Here is a 15,910-nt window from a genome sequence, read left to right as displayed (position 1 = left end):
CCAGCCTTATCACGCCTTTTGATTTGAGCCCCAGTCGAGATATTGCGTCCGAAATGACAACTAAATTCAATTCAGGGCTGATTTAGACAGCGCGCGAACTCGCATGCGCTTTTAGTTACATTGCAGACTGTTGGTTGCGTCCAATTCAACCGATCGATCAAAAACCACAATGTAATGAAACTCGCATGCTAGTTCTCGTACCGTCTAAATGAGCCCTTAGACGGCGCGCGAACTCGCATGCGATTTTAGTTACATTGCGGACTGTTGGTTACGTCCAATTCAAGTAATTCAACCGACTGACCAAAACCCGCAATGTAATGAAACTCGCATGCGAGTTCTCACATTGTCTAAATGAGCCCTTTATTTAACACCTTAAGTACATTTTCAGTCGCCGGCTATACCCCAAAGAGTATAGTAAGTATATTTATTAGGCTAGACGGGGGCCTGATACTCCAGTTACAGAATCTAAAATAAAACAAAATAAATTCATTATTAAAATGGTTTTATTTCATCTATTTTTAACGCAAGATTTGTTAACAAGATTGCAAAAATAGATCTTGGGCCCTCTAACTTGTAAAATGAGATTGTAAAATTTTCATTTATCATATTCTGGCAACATGCATTACATTTGGAGGACTTAAAATGTTAAGAATCCTCGTTGAACTCCATATTTATAACAATAAAATCATGTTGGTGAATTTGACAAAATATTATTAGTATTCTGATTGGTGTCCTATAATATAAGCATGTGTATCAACATGGTGAGAGTGAAATGTGTAAATTATTTTTTTCTTTTTTATGTGGTGGTACTGAAGCTCGACGTGGTCCCAGTACATGTCATCTTGAAACTTAAGTCATTGTCAATAGAGGTGACAGCAGGGTGTCATCTATTGGGCATTAGCATGTCGAGCACTAGTAGGTACCACCACCTTATTATTATTAGCATTATATTGATACATACATCCCATATCCCTCCCATTATACTAGTTATAAGTTTGTGTATTGTACTGGGGTAACATCAATGCCATGAACGATTTACTGTACGAGTTACACATAATTATTATGTGTCACACATTTTATAGTTAGAGGACCACTAATTATAGTTTAGGTTTTACAAGCTCAAGAATATTATTACTATTATATTATGTAAGAGATCTTAGAGGTAATAACAATCATATTCTTAAACTAGCAACCTGAGGTTGAATACAAATTACAAACAAACCATACATTATTTATTTTCGATATTGTTTTTTAGTAGGAAATTATAAATGATAGTAATCGCCGTTATTGTTAAGATTTAGTTTTCCTATCGCGTATTATTAAAGAATTGAAATTTATTTCCATAAAAAAACATGTCATAGATATTAAAAGCATTAGGCACATGCATGCGGTGGTCGCGGGAAGTTCCTGTTGTGTTTTGTTTATGTACAAAAAAACATTATTTTGGTCATATAGGCTATAAAGGTATTCACAATCTCTTATAAAAAAAACTCCAAACACAATTCTAGATTTTAGTTGAGCTAAATTATGAATAAATGCCAAATATATAATTCATACTTATCAAAATAAAGTTACGATTTTTGTTTTCAATATAAATCTATAAAAAGTACACATAAATTAGTTATGGCATTATAATTATTTCTTAACAATAAACAAATCTCGAATTTAACCTAATAAGTACAAAGATCACTGCTCTAAAACAATAACAAAGTAACAGATTTGTCACAAGAATGTAGTTTTTGAAAGGAACTGATGCGTACTCGCAAATATATCTGCTTCAAATTAATAGTAATAAGAAAGCACGCATCGGTTGTTCTTCAATTGATTGAAGTTCATTCTGTATATAAAAGTCTAAATGTAACGTTAAATTTACAAAGGTGGAGGCAAGGCGCTCGCTATGGCTAGGTGGTCACTGGATGTATAAAACCTGCAGATCTACTGTAGGGATATAATATAGCGAACTCGTTTTTAAAATTATTGTACACTCCTATTTCATTACAGTTTGTGCTATGTAAAACTATGGATTTATCTTGAAAAAATAGTGTATCTTTTTAAATGTTAAAATGCCAAATTTATTATACACTTGTTTAGGTTAGAGCCTATAAATTATATTAATTTCAAATCGGAATGTTTTCCTCTTGATAATTGATTCCTACACTTCACTGACACTTATTATTAAACAATTTCGATATGCCACTATAAAATGTTATATACTTGTTTTATTAATACTGAAACAGTCCTAATGTTGCTCCGATAGCTTACACGTCTATGAATTAATAAGGCATAGAGTGATTCACTCTTCATTTATATTTGCAATTGAATCACGATTTAAAACAGTAACGGTATATTTCTCTAGTGTGTTATACACGAATGATATTAGATTTCTGTGGGGTTCTGAGGGTCCTAACTTGATAACAGTAATGGATAATTTCATTATAATTTTCCATATATCAAAATTACCACACATTTTGTCGCTTGATTTTACATATTTCTGTTTTAGTCAAATCCGTTTCAGTACTAGAATTTACTAATTGGTTGCAAGTTTTGATTGAAATATGCACTATTCACGTATGACATGCACACGCGACCATAACAGTAATATCTTGCACTAAAACGTGTACAATAAGAATTTGTGATTAGAACACTCAGAACTGACTACAAATGAAACTGTCGACGCATGGTGTCCCTATGATTCAAACTAGTTGTGTTTGCGACACTGATACAAAAATTACGCACAAAGAAAAAATAATCGTGATAAATGTAATTTTAGATTTTTCATGTATCCTGTCCTAAATTGAATTTTCCATTTTTCGTGATGTTCCCTGCGGGCTCAGCACGGTTCCATTTTTATCGACTATCACTATGCGCGTCCCTTTCGCACTTACATACTTGTTAGAACGTGACAGGCATGGTGACAAGGGATAAAAACGCGACCGTGCTAAGCCGCCTGGTTAAAAATCAGGACATCAGTTCAGCCTATAAACCTTGAGTTTGACAGGTAAATTAGATGGCAGTGTACGGCGCCGTATGTTTTGTCTTATGCGAACAATTCTTGTATTTCGGGGATCTCGGAAACGGCTCTAACGATTTCGATGAAATTTGCTATATGGGGATTTTCGGGGGCGAAAAATCGATCTAGCTAGGTCTTATCTCTGGGAAAACGCGCATTTTTGAGTTTTTATATGTTTTCCGAGCAATACTCGGTCTCCCAGGTATTGGTAACTTAAGTTACTGCATATTGTATGGCGCCGTACTGCTACATTAGTATGGATACGATGGTCGTATCGTTTGATTACAGGTCGATTAACGAAAGCTGGCACGAATGGAATGGTCATAATAAGCCTGCAGCTGTGGAACTTTTTGAGACTTAAAAACTTTTTGCATATTTTTGATCAGTATCGCAACAACAACCGTCCACATAACGTCCGTTTTCGTTCAGACCAACAATCAAGAGGAGCCGAACTCTGCCATCCACGACAAGTACTTCTGTATGTCCCCCTTGGAGACGGACTTGTTGCACTTGTGCAGCGCGTCGAGGAAGTCGGCCTTGGTGACGGGCAGGTCAAGCTCCTCCTTGGCCAGCTGCTTGATCTGCTCCGGCTTCAGGCCGGCGATCTTGCGCCGCATCGACATCATGGACGCGTCTCTGTAATAAAACACACACAGTTAACGTTATTATTTTTATTTATTTACACAAACGGGCCTACCGCGATATAATTTCATTGTTTCATTGTCAGTCTTTCCGTGACCACAGCTGAAACGTCGGAATTTAAGGTAAAAACAATGAAATTATATCGCGGTAGACCCGTTTGTGTAATTAAATATGTGTACAAAACGCGAGAGTTTAAAGTGTTATGTTATTATTTTTAACGAATAAGTTTTTGGCGAAAAATTCATATCTTGTATCCTACATACAGTCAGCAGCAGAAGTTGCTAAGCGGACGAGGTGTTCAAAATGATCTTGACGCGACTTTATTATTAAGAAAATAAGGACATGTTAAGATAATTTTGAAGCCCTCGCCCGTTTAGCAACTTCTGCTGCTGACTGTATGTGGGAGGCAAGAAATCAATTCTTCTGACTGCTCTATCCATTTCGTCAAAGAGTAATAGACTATTTTTTTAAAGGGGACTTCACAGTTCGTCCCATTGTCGTCATTACAGGGTGTAATTTCATTCCCAAACTACAACAAATTTCCGCAATATGCACGAAATTGTCGTTTAATTTTCTGAATCAATCTAATTTATGTGCAGTATGTAACCATAAAACTTGTTCTACAAGCAATGTTAGGTTCTCCCCAGATATATCGACACGCATTCGGCAAAATCCGATAGGAAATAGCTTTACGTCCGCGCAATAAGAGCGAAAAAGCCGTCGACGCGGCAACACGACTTTTGCGCTCATATTGCGCGGACATAAAGCTCATTCCTATCGGATTTTGCCGATTCCGCGGCGACATATGTAAAAAAAATTTTTTCGGCAAAATCCGATGTGGGGGAACCCTTAGTGCTAGCAAGCAACAAACCTGCACACATTAGTGATGTCCGCCCCGGAGTAGCCCTCCAGTTTCCTGGCGATGGCGGCGAGGTCGACCTCGGGGTCGAGCTTGACCTCCTTGAGGTTGATGGCGAGCAGCGCCTCGCGGCCGTCCTGCGTGGGCAGCGGGATGTAGATGCGCTTCTCCAGCCGCCGCCGCAGCGCCTCGTCGATGTCCCACGGGAAGTTCGTGGCCGCCAGGACCATCACCACCTGGAATAATCAGTAAACATATTGAATGTTATGGCTCGAGTTGACCTTAGTCTCCGATTAACTTCGTGAGTTTTGTATAGTGCCATGTTCTATCAAAATGTTGCGGTGTGCCCCATACACGTGATATGAAGTTAAACTCGACTTAAAACCGAGACCCTCAAACCTTAGATCTCGATTTAACTCTACCATTTCCACCGTTCTGATATTGATGTTCAGACCCTGGTTTACCTTTTGGGAGTCATTCGTCTATGTAAATCCGCAAGTCCGATCCGCAAACTTATCTTTTAAGACTGCACCATTCTAATGTAGGCTTTGTGGTCTGCTCGTTGGTCTACCTTGTAGATTTCATCCGTAGCCGAACCGAGTCAGTCTAGGTATCTGAACAAACAACTCAGACTTGACGCGACGCGACGCGATGCTTCAATCTCGCCGCGAGCATATCGAGTCCAATTCTTGTGACTGTTAGTTTACCTTGTGGGGTTCATCCGTGGCGGAGCCGAGTCCGTCCATCTGCACCAGCAGCTCCGACTTGACGCGACGCGACGCTTCGTGTTCGCTGTCGGAGCCGCGCCGCGAGCAGAGGGAGTCGATCTCGTCGATGAAGATTGTGCTCGGCGCGTAGAACCGCGCCTACAAAACATTATAAATTAGTTTGTAAAATTGGTTACATTCAAAATTATTAAGCGATTTTCATAATGGTTTAATAATATAAGTAGTCCATGACGGAGACAGAAATGATATCAAAAGACAAAAATTTCGTAATCGTTAACACCAAGAGTGAAGTGTTGCGTATACTTGAGAGTAGATGAGGACACGTTGAAGAAGGTGGTCCCGCACTCAGCGGCCATCTTGGTCAGCATGGTCTTGTCTCTTAAGCGTGTCCCTTACTATTACAAGTATTTACCATTTCAAAGAGCAGCCGCACGAGCTTCTCGGACTCGCCGCGGTACTTGGAGGTGAGGGTGGATGAGGACACGTTGAAGAAGGTAGTCCCGCACTCGGTGGCGACGGCCTTGGCCAGCATGGTCTTGCCCGTGCCCGGCGGACCCACCATCAGCACGCCTTTCCACGGCCGTCTGATGCCCTGGAAACACATTAATCTTTGCGAGTTTTCGAAAGGGATTCCGAAACTGTTGATCCCTAAAACCCGTTTAGGTACAAGTTTTTAAGGCGCTTTTAGTAACAAACATACTAGAAGAAACCGGTAAAAGTCAGCAGAACTAGGAGCTAAAGAGAGGATGACATTTTTTACTTTGTTTGATGCGTAAATTAATCCCGGGCCAGTTCAATAAAAGTAGCATGTCGCATGGTCTAATAAAACATGGTCTTCTATTCCCAGAGTGACACGGGCCTACGTCACAATAACATTGCCACTTTATTTCAACATAACATGTTACATGGGTACATTATACCTATGGTTAATAAGTTAAAATATTTCTTTATAATTTTATAATTTTCATTTATAATGTATTTTATCTTAAATTTTACAATAACACGTCATTTTTAATTATTCGTTAGCAATATCTTCCGATTCACGACAGAAATTTCAGACGTTCGGGGTAATTCTGTTTACACTACTGACAACACAGGATAGCGCTGTCACATTTGACAATTCGGATCTAGATAACTTCATGCCCTGACCGTCATCCTTGTCGAACGCGTGTTAATTGTTATTTCCTTCTCGCTCAGTGTCAGCAGTCGCAGTGTTTTCCAAACTTTTCACGCCGTAAGCTTGGTAATTAATGTGTAACTGTGAATTAGTTTTTCAAACGTTCGTCTTGTATAGATAAATAAAGTTTAATTTAATACATTAGATTTGTTTTATTTTGATATGTTTCTACATGAATAACTTAAAATTAATGCAGTTAAAATAATTTTCACCGTTGGTTAAAATTCTCCCACATTTTAAAGTTTGAGAACCTGTAAACAGCATGATGACGTAGGCCCGTGTCAGTTAGGTCATACGCGAATCTCGGAATAGAGTACCAGGCGGAGTATATTATTATACCATGGCATGTCGAAGCCCCATGATCGTCAGATGCCGGTACCATTGTCGAATTTTATAAGGAGCAGTAACGTAGAAACAATGGTGCTATTCTTCAATCCACCAACGGAGGCACAGCTGACGATTTTGAGACTCCTAAAAGAACTCTTTGAAGCATTTTACGAGTTATTATAGCCTCCGACGAGTATGAGACTCCATAAAAAGACTCCCTGAAGCACTACGACTGAATATAGTCTGAGAAGAACTTGATAAGAAATATTTGATAAACACATAATACATTATTTCAGGCGACACTTTTAAACGTACCTTGAAGAAGTCAGGCATCCACATTGGCAAGACTACGGCCTCCTCTAGCAGCCGCTTGGCTTCTGATAAATCCGCGATGTCGTCCCACCGGATGTTGGGGTTCTTTTGTACTATATCCCGCTCTGGAAATTACAACGACTATGTTAGACAACAAGAAGACAAAAAAAGCTTTGTATGGTAACAGTCTATAATTGTTAAGACTCTTAGGGTTCAACCTAATTTGGTTTTACGCTATGAAAGAAAAATCCCAGTAGTTACCACCAAACCGAGTTGGTGGTAACTACTGGGAATTATTTTTCCCAGTAGTTACCATACCACTGGTAACAACTTGGTGGTAACTAGTGGGAATAACCCAGAAATGGCAATGGCACTGACAAAGCGACAAAAGCCAATGGTATAGTGCAGAGGTCGGCAAACTTTTGAAAAGAAGATCCAATCGCAGTAGAAATCATCAGTTTTAGGAATCTCTAAGAGACGAAAGTCATGTTTTAAGTGGTCTAAGAACTCATAATGTGACTGTTTTGGTCGCTTGAAGAGTCGCAATCCTACCTCCAAAGAGCAACATGCGACTCGCGAGCCGCGGTAAGCGTCTTAGTAGCGTAGGTCTTGAAGAATATCTTGAAATGTTAAACTCAGTATTCAGTCACGCATTTTAATACACAAAAAAACATCTGAAAGGCCTCTGTTCCTGGAACTATCTTGTGTGGTCCAATGTTAACTGCTTTAAGCTATTCCAGATGCAATCGTCAGAGGGCTCAAAGGCTTAGTTTAAGCCCACTTGAACCAGCGCACTTGAATGTACGTTATTCAAGAGGGATTAAGTTCGTATGGAGGATTAAGGTCTGCGTTATTTGTATCCGAGCAAAAACCAGTGTATTATCGTCAACACAATGTTCGTTCGTAGACTGTATTGCTACGAAATAATGTCTAACAAATGCCAATGTAAGTACATTTTTGATTGAAAATTATCGTAATAAATAAATGAGTAGTAGGGGTAGAACGCCGTATTCTTCGCTGTATTTTTAATCCGTTATTGATATTTTCCATTTGATTAGTGTCAGGAAAATAGACTTTAGCCAGAAATTTAACTTTTAAGGAAAGGAAGTGTTGATATGAAATCTGTTCAGTTTAGTTAGCTGACGATGTAAAGGCAAAAATTTTGTTGAGAATAAATGGGCTTGACATTTACTCTTGAAGACTGACGGCCTCTTGTTTCAGCAAAGTACCGCAGTGTTCTATTAACTCTTGCAAAATGATATACACGAACATTAATTTAACCGACCATTGGTGATTCTTATCTCGTCGTAATAAGGTTTACGATTGGCCAATTAAGAGGTTCTGCTCACCGAGCATGTCCACGAGGTCTCCGTCGCAGGCCGCGACCGGCTCGAACCGCCGCTCGTCCTCCTTGTTGTGTTTCTCGTCGTCTGTGTCGCCGTTGTTGTTGTCGCGGTCCTGCTAGTGTGTGTGTGTCTTGGAGACTCACCGAGCATGTCCACGAGGTCCCCGTCGCAGGCCGCGGCCGGCTCGAACCGCCGCTCATCCTCCTTGTTGTGTTTCTCGTCGTCTGTGTCGCCGTTGTTGTTGTCGTGGTCCTGCTAGTGTGTGTGTGTGTGTGTGTGTGTGTTGGAGACTCACCGAGCATGTCCACGAGGTCCCCGTCGCAGGCCGTGACCGGCTCGAACCGCCGCTCGTCCTCCTTGTTGTGTTTCTCGTCGTCTGTGTCGCCGTTGTTGTTGTCGCGGTCCTGCTAGTGTGTGTGTGTCTTGGAGACTCACCGAGCATGTCCACGAGGTCCCCGTCGCAGGCCGCGGCCGGCTCGAACCGCCGCTCATCCTCCTTGTTGTGTTTCTCGTCGTCTGTGTCGCCGTTGTTGTTGTCGCGGTCCTGCTAGTGTGTGTGTGTGTGTGTGTTGGAGACTCACCGAGCATGTCCACGAGGTCCCCGTCGCAGGCCGCGGCCGGTTCGAACCGCCGCTCGTCCTCCTTGTGTTTCTCGTCGTCTGTGTCGCCGTTGTTGTTGTCGCGGTCCTGCTTGTCTTTGCCGCCCGCGGGTTCTTTGCTGTTCGCCTCTTTTGATCTTGCTGTGAATAGAAGATATTTTGTATCATTATTTTTTTGACGGCAATCGGGCTATCATGGCCCGAGGCGAAGCACGCAGCCCAAGACAGAACGAGATGGCGGCGGACTGTGGACGCCCTCTGCCCCACCTAGGGGACATAGGACTTTAAGTCAAGTAAGTCAACTGTAGTTTTTATGAAAGTTTGAATACTTAGTTTAAAATTATGGATTATCTACGTCATCGCGATGCAGTAATGGGCAACCGTGTGTATAAGTAAAGTTTCTGCCATTTGTCTGAGCTTTAAAAATTGACAATGCTGCTGGAATCAATGATTTATCTTCTGGTCCGAAGAGGAATCAGCAGTGGTTCATCGTATCAATATTTGTATGGTTTTTTAGATGGACCATGTTGAAACAAAGTAGCAGTTTATAGTGATCTTAGACTGCAGTTCTAGCTAGACGCCGGCTTCTAACGGTGACCAACTCAGCATTCACGCAAATTGAGACGAATCTATGTGCTGTGGAAGAGGGTTCCGCACGACAGATCTTGCGTGGCGACGTGGTGGCCACCAACCAATGGTTTATTTTCTTGTATAAAGAGATTAAAGGTACATCAGCATGACGTACCACTGTGACTGTGGTTCTTGTTGCCCGCGAGCTTAGGGTTCCGCACATCTGAAGTTTTGCGTTGCGACGTGGTTGCTTGCTTGCCGGTTGGTTTCTTGGTAGGAGCGTTGCGGGGGTTGTTGCGCGCAGAGCGCAGGGGTGGAGGACCTCTGGAACAAATGTGGGTTTTGATTTGAAGTTACTGTTCACTCAACACAATAGTTTCAGTCAATATTTATACAATGTATGGTTAAGAAGACAACAGAGACGCAGAGATGATGAAAAGTTTAGAGCTTTGATACCTTTGATTCCTTCAAAGCTCTAAGAAAAGAAAGATTTTTTGACAATAAAGTAATGCAGTTTTTGGATGTTGTGGGAGAAGGCATTGGTTGTAAAATGAAAATGCAATTAGATGCCCAATTATACGAAAGATTCTATTATGTGGAAGTACATTCAAAAGACGAATAAATGCTATGTTTATTTTAGTAACTTAATTCTTTACATGAGCGTTTTTTAAATAGAAACTTTGTAGCATAATTTTCAGATCACGGCGAACTCTTTGGAAAATCAAGTTGGAATAATTGATGTTGAGGGGAAAGCAGAAAGGTTTTCATCGTTTCTCTCGATTTTGCGATACAGGTACCTATGTAGTTGAAGTATACTAACTTGTGTTCGACGCTGGTGGGCGAGGGCCAAGCATTGGGGTCCCGGTCCGGCGGCGGCGGCCATATATCAGGGTCGAGCTCGTGCGGCGCCGGGCCCCACATCTGGTCTCGCGTTGGGAAGTCATCGTAATCTGCAACAATGGCAAACGTGAGGGTCTGGGTAACTTATAAGTGGAGACTTATCGCCTGTAGAAACGCCTTGACAACCAGTATAAAATAGCTTTCAAAACGCCTTTGTTACATTTCTAAGCGCCTCTTATTTGTAACGATTCTGGATGTTCCACAGGACAACCGACGATTTCTGTTTTTACTTCAAAACAATACATGTTAATTTTCACTTCATGCAGATTGTACCTACAATAAGCCATGCAATAGTTCTACTTTTTCCAAAAATTAAATACGCATATTGAGGTACCAAACAACAACACAGAACTACTAGAAATAAGACACGTACGTGGCAACGCATTTTAATGACATGGTTCGTACTCCTCTAGCATTTATTATTATGTCCATGTAAAGTCCATTATCCACAAGTGTTTATGTATTATTATTATTTCATAACACAGCTTCTGTTATGCTGTAATCAGGTGCTCTGTGTGGGCGTACGCACGTCGTTATCAGTAATTAAGTTATCATTTATCGACGCACTACAACAAGGGTCCTGTGATATCATGTGAGCATCGTAGTTTGTGCTAGAACAATCATTATATCTGTTTCATCATTATCTTATCGTAATTTGAGATATTTTACGTCCGTATAGATGAGCTAGCAACAGTATTGAATTACATGTTGATATTGATACGGGCAGGAGTAATGAACTTACACAGAAAATGACACGCAACTTTGAGTTGGAAACAAAATGCGCTTTTGAACTCTACTTAATCTAGGTATGTAATAAACTGTCTGTGTGCATATTTTCCTTCAAACTGTTTGGAACAGATAAATCTTCATGTTTATTGAATTTTGTCATCTGATGTTCACCTCGGCATTCATTGCAAGCTTTGCTAAGTTAAGCACTATAGACAGAGGCGAAACACTGGAAGGACAGGGACCATTATTCTAAATCAACACAGTAAATTGTTTTTTCCAATCCGTTAGAACCAGATCGATCCTGGCACAAGTACAGTTAAGCGGCCCCCCGCGGACCGATTCGTTTTGCGTCGGACTTACGGTAACCACTAATAGCCAAAACAAAAGAACTTATACCGATACAGTTCATCTCGATATAACTGTGCACGATTTCGGATACACGACCTTGTGGGGTATTACCGGCCGCTTAGATTTCAATGGAGCTTTCCAACTTTTAATGTTTCACGGATGACTTGTAGATTTTTTGGATGTTACGTTTAATTAGAATTCATTGTTGTAGCTTTTGTCAAGTCATGTTGCAGGTAGCCCGAGATTAAGTATGTAGTTAATTAATTAAAATATTATGCTTTAATTTTGGAAGTGGGAATTACCGCTTGTTGTGAAGTGAGAGTTACAAGGGTTTCTCAGAATCTTGTGAGTCACGCAGATTATCGAAGATACAGAAATTTTAACTTAGCGGTTAATTTCATGTTGAATGCGTCTTTTTATTTTTAACATTTCTATCAAGAACGAAATATCATTTCTTTCAATGTCATACATGTAACTTTCATCAGACACCTAGATCATCAGATAATTTTCTTATTATCCGACAAGGTAATTACCCATACCCATGTACGGTTGTCTACAGGGCATCTAGATAATCTACGGGTTGGATGATATTATAAGGTTAATAAAAACTCAAATCCGTCAACCACCTGACCAAACTTCCCTTGTTACTGTAAAGGTCGCATGTCTCCAGTTGAGGTTTAGAACATCAACCCGCCAGTCCGTCGGCCCGTCCAATTTAGATGTCTTTATTGTCAAAACACTTTCTTGACCGTGTTCCAAATCAAGTAAATGTAATTTCCCCGTAATGACGCCGACCTGACATTTCCTCCCGCCACTCACGCACAAGCATCGAAGCTAATAACCGTTACGCAGACAAGCGTGAGACAGCTCCAATTCCGAATCATTTATTTGCTTAAACATTTTCTCACACTATGACAAAAGGACCGCGAAAATTGTATGATTTGTATGGACGATATTAATGCAGCGTGTTTTTTGTTGTTTAGAAAAAATTACACAGTACTTTGTGTATATCGTTCGCTGACCTCTTGCCATTTGACTTGTCATCCTGCTATCTTCTTACTTTAGTCAGTTGGCACTTGTGTTATTATATCTTTTTTTTTGCTAGCCTATTAAGGTGTCCCACTGCTGGGCAAAGGCCTCTCCCCTTGTCTTCCACGACTCCCGACATAGCGCCAGTTACTGAGAAAGGTCGTCCCGCCATCTCCGTCTAGGCCTGCCGCTTATTATATATATTGTATACGGTTATTATATCTATTGTAATCTTTTATATTGAACAGTCTGTAATTTCTTAATTGTTGTGCTTATCGATACTACAAACGCTTCGAAATATTTGGTTTGTATATAATTTCATAATTTCCATCTAGACCGAGTTTATGTGTTGAATCTCAGTAAAAAGTGTAGGTACACGTTTTCCTAGCTCTTGCGTGTGTTTGCGGCACACACGTGTACACTCAAGTGTGAAAACGTGTAGTTAACCTTCTCCGAAACACGTAACTACACAAACCATTCATCAAAATAACGTGGGCCGGTACGTTTCCCGAGTTTTCGTATCTAGGCTAGTGAAAGGCAGTCTGGCTAAAAGCTGTGACAAATATGCCTTTAATAACTGATCCGATTGTTCTGATAATGCAGTTCGACTGGAGAAGGGTTGCTACATTCTAAATTCTGTCCCTTTCGCTCTGCTGTTGTTAAGCGATGTAGAAAGAGATGATTGTGAGTTTGCGGAGAGCAAGCCCGGGCGCAAGATATGTAACACCGAGCGTATTGCATTGTTCGGGTTGCGGCGAAGCAATTGTGCTTCCATTAAAGGAAATGTTTTGTTTATGTTGAAATTGAAATTCTGAATGCAGGCTAAGGCCAAAAGTTGGTTATCCATACATATGGCATATGCATTTTTTAAACGTCATGGCGCTGTTTACATTTAGCAAGAGTTAGCACAGAATTTATATACCTAAAAATATCGACAGCTAAGTACAAAATCTCGTGGCAGATTAGCTTAAAACCTGTACTTTCTGTAACTACGCTCTTTTGTTGAATAGTATAGTACACTAAATTCCTAGTAAAGCTTCAAAATGAGAACGTGGTCAAGCGAAGAGCCGCAATCGTTCCAATACCAGTATTGAACGTACAACATGGATCATTTAATAACGATTATAATGCAAATGGGAAAGTCGATTTCATCTGTCCGTCACGGCCGATTACCCCGCCTCGTTTGAGAGCCTGTGCCAACAAAATTGAAAGTGACATAAAACCATATTGCATAACTGTTTTTATCAACATCAGGTTTTGGGCTTCGTAAGCGTTGTCAGTCTTGGTCCCTTTACCTCGATTTTTATCTTAATCCGTCTTTAAGCTTATTTAACTTCGACGTCTAATTTGAATAGTAGCATAAAATGACACAGTTCTTGTTTCAGTAACCGTACCCCGAGTTGACACTTGACGTCTACGTTAGCGACTGCGTAAACTCGATCGCAGTCTGTCGCTCGCACTGGTGTATTGGTGCGATAGAGAGGGGACACTATCAAGTTTACGCAGACGCTACCGTAAATGTCAAACGTCAACTCGTGGTAAAGTGTCATTCAATAGAACTTGCTAACTATGTAAACAAAAGTCACTAGTATATTGACATTTAGAGACAATTCCAGTATGGCGGTTTGTTTACATAGTTAGCAAGTTCTATTGAATGACACTTTAGCCGTGAAGATGGTGCTTGGAACTTTGCAGATACTTAAATTTAAATCATACGCTGATATTTAATAAGTTTTTGGCAAAAATTTCATTTTTGGTACAAGCTTTTATCGCCGACTGTACTTTTCTTTCCACAGGCAACTAATACTCATCGAGACAATTCTAAAAACCCCAAACACAATTAGGTTTCGTTGTTTTATCACAGAGTTCCTATGGCCACCTCCGGTCTCCATCATCAGATCAGCTCGATGACACCATAATATTGCATTGTCACCCGACTTACGTATGTATACAAAATTTCAGCTCAATCGGAAACCGGGAACTGGATCAAATTTAACTTGTAAGATTTTATTACACACAGACAACGGTCAATAAAAGCTTGTAAAAATAGCTCAAGGTTTCTTAGCTTCTGTCATATAGTATACCTGCTTCTAAAACAGTAATTGGACAAATTAAACAACTTTTTATAGTATTTGTTTTTTAGTGGTGCAAGAAGCTACAAATGAATAAATATAGAGACCATTAAGTTTTTTACCGCGACAGTACCGGCGCGGCATTGGCCTTGCATCGCAATCAATTTAACGTCTACTTGTTCAAAATTATTAAATGCGTCCATTAACTTTTTAAAGTTATAGTGATTAGTGACTGAGACATGTAAAGCATGTACAGTCAACGGTAAAAATATGGATGTAGACAACTTACTCAAAAATATGTCCCATAGTTCTTAATTCACTGACATAAGAGTTATGGGACATATTTTTGAGATGATTTGTACACCCATATTTTTACCGTTGACTGTACGTTTGCAGCAAACACTTTAAAGTAAAATATTACTTCCGAATGTTTAGTAAAAAGCTTTACGGCGAGCGAAGTATCGGAAAAATAAGTTCTAAGCCTATATTTATCTGAACATGAACCCAACTGATCGATGCATATTAAGGTATGTTGCCTATGGTCAAGTGATGGTCGCGGTCTTCTGTCTCGGTCGCTTGTCTCTGTCGCGGCGCGAACCTCCACCTTTAAGAAGCTTGGAATAACTACAGTGAAACCTGGATAAGTGAGACTTCAAGGGACGAGCAGATTTGTCTCACTTAAAGAGGTATTCCACTTACCCAGGCTCTCAGTTAACCAAGTACAAATAAATTTCTGTCTCATTTACAGAGGGTCCCATTAATAGAGGTGAGAATAGAGGATATATCTCAGTTATAGAGGTGGTTAATAAGGTATTTTGTAATTAACTTTAAATGTTTAGGTAAAATAATACTTGTCCCTAAATATTTTTTAAGTCTGTTTAAATATTTCTTTGAATTTATTTTGAATGATTTTCCAAAGGATAGATTTTTCAATTAAATTTGATACGGACTTCATTGCGTCTTAGAAATTTATTAAATGAAAATTTGTTTATTCTTGTTACTTATCAAGATTTCAGCTTTCGTTTCGATAGTTTTAACTACATAAAGTAACTAAATGAAACTTGTAGTCGTTTAGACACAATTAAGCAAATGCGGAATTTGTGGATAGACTAAGAGTTAGTAAGAATACGGAAATAGACCAATAAAGTCCAAGTTAGAGAGGTCATAAATTGACGTTATATCAGATACAGAGGTAATTCGTATAAAATTCTAAAAAAACAATTAGGAAAATTAATCTTATAAATATAGTCTCAGTAAAAGAG

General features: G+C 39.8%; 1 protein-coding gene across 1 annotated transcript in view; it reads right to left on the bottom strand.

The window, feature by feature from the left end:
* Positions 1-485: 485 nt before the first annotated feature.
* LOC134789987 (katanin p60 ATPase-containing subunit A-like 1) overlaps positions 486-15,910 on the bottom strand; it is a 58,036-nt gene continuing 42,611 nt past the window's right edge. The window contains exons 3-11 of the mRNA XM_063760729.1: positions 10,391-10,520; positions 9,746-9,894; positions 9,084-9,141; positions 8,545-8,648; positions 7,059-7,180; positions 5,652-5,831; positions 5,219-5,377; positions 4,524-4,747; positions 486-3,646 (exon numbers count right to left, since the gene is read on the bottom strand). Coding sequence (XP_063616799.1) covers positions 3,448-3,646; positions 4,524-4,747; positions 5,219-5,377; positions 5,652-5,831; positions 7,059-7,180; positions 8,545-8,648; positions 9,084-9,141; positions 9,746-9,894; positions 10,391-10,520 — 1,325 coding nt within the window. The 3' untranslated portion in view covers positions 486-3,447. The remainder of the gene's footprint in view (positions 3,647-4,523; positions 4,748-5,218; positions 5,378-5,651; positions 5,832-7,058; positions 7,181-8,544; positions 8,649-9,083; positions 9,142-9,745; positions 9,895-10,390; positions 10,521-15,910) is intronic.

The sequence above is a fragment of the Cydia splendana genome, chromosome 1 (assembly GCF_910591565.1).
Source record: "Cydia splendana chromosome 1, ilCydSple1.2, whole genome shotgun sequence".
Taxonomy (NCBI): Eukaryota; Metazoa; Arthropoda; class Insecta; order Lepidoptera; family Tortricidae; genus Cydia; species Cydia splendana.
Note: the sequence above shows the minus strand (reverse complement) of the source record. Positions and strands in the feature narration are given on the sequence as shown.